Below are 6000 nucleotides of genomic sequence, written 5' to 3' on the forward strand. Positions count from 1 at the left end.
CTGTATGTGCCTTTGTTCTGGAGTGTAATTACTCTTGTATTTAAGAAAGAACAGGAGCTCTCTTTACAACTGGAATAATTTCCCTTTTAGGGAAAACGATCTACAGTCTAGAGGAACATGCTCATTTGGTTTTTGACCACTACCCATAAAATAGGGTTTAAAGGGATCTAAAGATGCAAGTCTGTTCCTCCTAATCAAGACCAAGTCCTCGGGTGATCACTTGAACTCTGCCTCCAGGTGGTGGGGGCTTCTGTCATAGACTTTCTTGTTCTGCCGGGGAGAGCACAAATTCTCACCAAACCACGTAGAGAAGTTTTTTTTAATATTTCTTCAAAGGGCTCTAAATTTATCTATACTACCTTCAGAGAAGTGTGAGAACAGTGAGTGGGGGAGGAGACGAGAACGCTCCCCTGGGTGTCTGCATAGGGGCTCAGATGTGTTCGCCTCTACAGGGAAACACCCACAAATAAAGGGCTATCACTAAAAAAAAAAAAACAAGCAAAGAAAAAAACAACAACAAAAAAAACCTAGTAAAGCATTCTTTTTACCTGCCAGCTCTGATTTCATGCCTTGTTTCTAAACCATCGATCAAGATCAGTTTCCATCATCTGACTTTAATCAACAGATGTGGCCCAACTGGTCCTGAATTTGCCAAAAGCAGCTTTGATTGGACCCTCTGCATGACTTTATATTTAACCACCCACCCCTGTAGCTACTTCATCTCCTCCCCTGTCTGATTTCTCATTGTATATAACTTCTTTTATTTATCAGACAGCTGTAGATCCTGTTTTAATAGATAAAAGAACGTGCTACAAGGATGCTAGCGGACTTCAGATTGAAGATACTATAACTTTATGTAGAAATTATTATTGTGTACCTGGAGCTCCCTTTAACTGTCCCCGTAGACACAAACCTCTCTTTCTCCCTACACTGCAGTTGCACTGGGTAGGGACTTCTATGCAAAGGTCATTGTTTTGGCCTATAGCCATTGTGTATTAGGCGGTTGACACAAGTTGTGTTTTTCTCTCTGCACCTATGCTAACTGTCCAGTATTATTATTCTGCATTGCAAATCATGTGCAAGTTTCCATTTAATAAAGCTCTTTCATGTAATCGGCAGAGTGTCTTTTCATTTTAAAACAAAAATCCAGAAAAAGGAGTGATCACATTTTTATTGATATATATATTTTTTTCTTCTTTTTTCTTCTTCTAATGATTAAAAAAAATTGCATCCAAACAAATTCTGTCCCCTAACGTGCGGCAACCAGCCGCTCTCCACCTAGCTCCCTCCTCAGGTATGGCTCCAGGGTGGGGCCCTGATTAACCGTCTCAGGTAACTTCACCCCATGGCAGGAAAGGGACTGTCTAGTCCAGGGCTGCCCAATCCCAGTCCTCAAGAGCTACTATCCTGCAGCTTTTAGATGCATCCCTACTCCAACACAGCTGAATCAAATGGTTTGATTACCTCTTCAGTATGCCATCATGTTTGGCAAAGGCCTGATAACAAGCCATTCATTTGATTCGGGTGTGTGGGAACAAGGATGCATCTAAAAGCTGCAGGACGGTAGCTCTCGAGGACCGGGATTGGGCACCCCTGGTCTAGTCCAAGTCTGCTCTGTTGTATAAAAGCTAAACTTATACAATTATATATGTGTCAAGTAATTGATAAGCAACATTTTTCACTGAGTCATTATGTGAACCAAATTAAGAACTGTTTAAATGCTGCTATGCTGCTACCAGTTAAAGAAAATTCAAAGTTATGGGCTAGCACAATCCATTTCATTCCAAACTTCCCAAAATATTCTACTTTTGCACTTTGTCATAGTTGTCTGTAAAAAGATTTCCCACTTTATTTTAATGTTGTTTTATTAGTTATTATTTTTCCTCTGTACAGTGTTTATCCTTATTCCTATGTTGCATTTCTGAAGAATAGTTGTTGCCAAGCTTTTTATCCTTGATCGGCAAATGAAGTAGATTTCTATTCTGATTTTGTCAAAGCATTACATTACAAGCATTACAAAGAGCTTGTTCAACAGGTAGTCATATGATAAAAATATTTACTGACCCATATTTATTTATTCGGAACATGCTGATATGTATGTGACTGGAGCCCCAGTGTAAATTAAATAAGAGCCTTATAAAAGGAATGGTGTCATTAATAACTGCAAAAACAGTTGCGTATTAAAACCACAAATTTCTAAAATATTGTGATCTATTTAAAAATACAAGTTCATATATAAATATTCTTGCTTGGGTTTTACATTACATTATTTTCTTTTAGACCAGTACATAGGTCTCTTTCTGGTCAAAGAATTACATATTAAACCTGCAGTCCCATTTCATTCTGTTGAAGTGGTCCACCAGTTAGTTATTCTTTAATTTGTTGTGGTAGAACAGTGGTTCCCAAAATGTCTGTGAAGGTTCTCAGTCATCCAGGTCATCGTAGTCAAAGGAGCTTGCAAAGAAAAGCGGTGGTTCCCAAACTTTTTTCCTCCCCCCCGCGCGCGCACACTCACGCACAAACACATCCTCCAACCACACACACCCATATTTTGCTCCATTGCGGTTTATTTCACACCTCAAATATTTAGTAAACAGTTACGCAAATACAAGTAATTGCAATAAATTACAGGTAGTAAGGAAATAAACTACTAACTCTTTTACGCTATGTCCGCACCTACACGGGTATTTTTGAAAACGCAGCGGTTTCGTCCACACGTAAACGGCGTTTCGAATCACAGAAAACTGAGATTTTAAAACTCCTTTTTTGCGTTTACGTGTGGAGGAGGAATACAGAGTTCGTCATGCAACGTCAAAGGTATGTGCCTTTTTTCACGTCACGCTGTGCGTCACGTTATTGTTTACATGAGATGAATTGCAGAATGGCAGATATTCAGATTTACAGGTTTTACACGCTTCCATATAAACACGCAGTTACTGTCTCTATTTAGAACGGCAGAGGCGTCACGGTGTAATTATTTTACATGTAGTTGTTTTTATTCTGTGTAATAATATTCAACATTGCTATCAATACATTTTTCAAAAAATGCCTCTCTGTGCAAAATGGGTTTAAAAACATAAACAGCTGTGGGATACGATTTGTCTGTTTAGACAGGGGGACCAAATCGTGGTAGGATGGCAGAATCAGCCTGATATTATTTGTATCCCACTGTAACTTTACTGTATAAAGAGCTAACATCTGAAAGGGAAGATATGCTTCACCATATTTTCTAGTCTTTGGCTTAGAATGAAGTTGGTTTGGAAACATTCAGCGATGCTTCATCTCCTGCTTTGCGTTTGTGTGGCGCCCTGTGCTAGCAGTTAGTGATGGGTCGTTCGCGAACGAAATGGCTCTTAGAGCCGACTCTTTGACGTGAACGACGCGAGCCGGCTCCTTATCGCGAGCCGTCACGTGGTTTTTTTTTTTTCTTTCTTCTCTCACCCTCTCTCTCGCACTTTTTTTCCACTTCGCTTCGCACCTGAGCCTTGTACTTTATGCTGGGCAGAGGGGGGAGGGGCGGTAGTTACACTCAGTAGCACAGGAACAGAGCCAGAGGGAGAGAGAGAGAGAAAGAGAGCCAGGGACAACAACGTCACATTAGAAAGGTATAGTAATCATCCACAACTATTTTCGGTTGCAGATGATAAAGGATTCAGAAAGTTTATTCATGCAGGCCCATATGACAGAGAATATGCATCGTCTTTTTGTTTTCATATTATAATTTATATTTAATTGTGTTGTGGTTTGCAGTGTTTTGTGTTGTTTTCACTTTAAATTTGTAAAAGGAAAAAGCTGAAAATTTAAATAGTTAAAAGTTGAAATATGAATAGTTGATTTTTGATTTTTGATTTATTACATTTTATGTGGAGTGAAAAAATAAAAGTATATTTACAGTGGCCCCTACAGACAAAGCACATACAAACTTCAAATCACGTACGAACTCTGAAGCATGTACAAACTCCAAAACACGTAAAAACTCCGAAGCACATAAAAACTCAAAACACGTACAAAAGACAACAGAAGTGCTCCAGGATGCTAGGCGCAGTGTTGAGCTTTTGTTATCTTGTGGCTACACAAGCCAGCAAGTACCAACGACCAGATTTGGTGTGTGATAGTAACAGGTAGATGAACTTTTTTTAAAATTATTTGAATATATATGAGTGCCTGTGTATAAATACACAAACAATACACACATGCTTTCAATTGTGTAATTTATGTGATCTACTCTGTTTTGGAAGTTCACGTCATGCTAGAAATGTGTTTTGGAGTTTGTACATGTTTTGTCTCTAGGGGCCACCGCATATATTTATATATAAACATATATAAATAAAACCACTTTTTTTACGTTAGTAATTCTTTTGTGCATAATTTTATATTATTGTGAATAATAAATTAATTAAAGCAACAAAACAACCTGAAGAGCCGGCTCTTTTTAGTGAGCCGAGCCGAAAGAGCCGGGTCTCTAAAAAGAGCCGGAAATCCCATCACTACTAGCAGTGTCCAAGCATTGCCCCCGCCCCCCGCAATGGCTTTGGGCGGGCCCCACACTTTGGGAAAGTCTGTGCTAGAAAGTAATTTGGAAGAAGCAGTGTCTGTCTGGCAAAGCTCCTCGGACTGCAATAGTTTTAAATGGACAGCTCCAACATTTGAGTTCAACTGTTTCATGGAGATGATGACTTCTCTTCACCATGTGAACCCCACAGTGAGAGGGCTTAGAGACTCTCCGCAAACTATGCTTCAGAATCTGGCTGAACGAATCAGAAAAGAGATTTCACTGGTAAGTCCTGGCAATCAGCTCAAACGTATATATCCAAAATATCTTTATTTTAAGTAAAAGTGTCCGTGGAATAAAGTAAATGCAATCTCTGTAGCAAACATCGGGAAAGACTAGCCTCTCTTCAAGTGGTAACGCAATGTGTGGTTTTTTTTATTTATTTATTTATTTTTAGAACATGTAGCCAAATGTGTAAATGAGAATGCATACATTTCCCTATTGGAGATGTAAATATAGGTAAGTTGACACTTGCCAAACTCCTTGATTTACACATAAAAGGTATTTACAGATCTGTCATAGCAAACAATCACAAAAATCACTTGTGACAAGACAGCTCTACTTGCTTACAGGATTTACAGTTATTTACACACTCTTAGATCTACTGAGGAGTGCTAAATTAAAGGAGTTAAAGTAACATACAGCATCTCAGTAAGGTGACAACATGCAACTACACTATGCAGCTGTGCCTTAGATGTTGAAGCAGGCTGTCTACTAATCAGAAGGTCTTACAAATTGAGAGTTACAGATTCCTGTTTAATTGTTTATTTTTTAATGGTTGTCACAGGGTTGTGAACAAATGTCTACATCTTCTCCACATACACAGCAGTAGTGTTACACCACCTTTAAAGGTGAAGTCAGTAATTTATTTTACACTATTAAATAGCCAAAAACCATAGTGTACTCCGAAATATATAGGAGGTTGGTGTGTAATTACGTCTTCCAACAAACATATAATTAATCTATTAAAAATACACATCAGTGGGTTTGCAGTTTGTGGAAGCAGCAATGTTGTCCCACTCTATTTGAATGCAGTGGTCGGGAAGGGCTTCTTTCATCAGACTAATCACGTTTTATGTGGGCCAAATGTAAAATACCAAATGTAGAAGAGAAGAGAGTCCCCGTAGGCATTTGCATACTGTGAGGATACATTTTAATTCATGTCTGCTCCTCCATATTCAAGATATGAAGCATCACATCTATGTTCTGTTGTAGGAGAAAGATTCCAACAGACAAAAACTGGCTAAATAATAACAACAGCTGGTTAAAAACTAACACTATGTTAATGTTTGAATCACACTTTCTCAATGATAAACAGTTTGGTTACATTCTTACGGTGGCCCCTAGAGACAAAGCACGTACAAACTCCAAAACACTTGCAAACTCCAAAACACGTACAAACTCCAAAACACTTGCAAACTCCAAAACACTTGCAAACTCCAAAACAC

At 38.6% G+C, this 6000-nt stretch overlaps 1 protein-coding gene across 1 annotated transcript in view; it reads left to right on the forward strand.

The window, feature by feature from the left end:
* Positions 1–4580: 4580 nt before the first annotated feature.
* The window catches only part of LOC102197079 (alanine aminotransferase 2-like), a 10833-nt gene continuing 9413 nt past the window's right edge, over positions 4581–6000 (forward strand). Inside the window, exon 1 of the mRNA XM_005750290.2 lies at positions 4581–4777. Within this exon, the coding sequence (XP_005750347.2) occupies positions 4664–4777 (114 nt within the window). The 5' untranslated portion in view covers positions 4581–4663. The remainder of the gene's footprint in view (positions 4778–6000) is intronic.

This window comes from Pundamilia nyererei, unplaced genomic scaffold (genome assembly GCF_000239375.1).
Source record: "Pundamilia nyererei isolate P.nyererei 1_Seehausen unplaced genomic scaffold, PunNye1.0 scaffold00267, whole genome shotgun sequence".
In the NCBI taxonomy this organism is placed as follows: Eukaryota; Metazoa; Chordata; class Actinopteri; order Cichliformes; family Cichlidae; genus Pundamilia; species Pundamilia nyererei.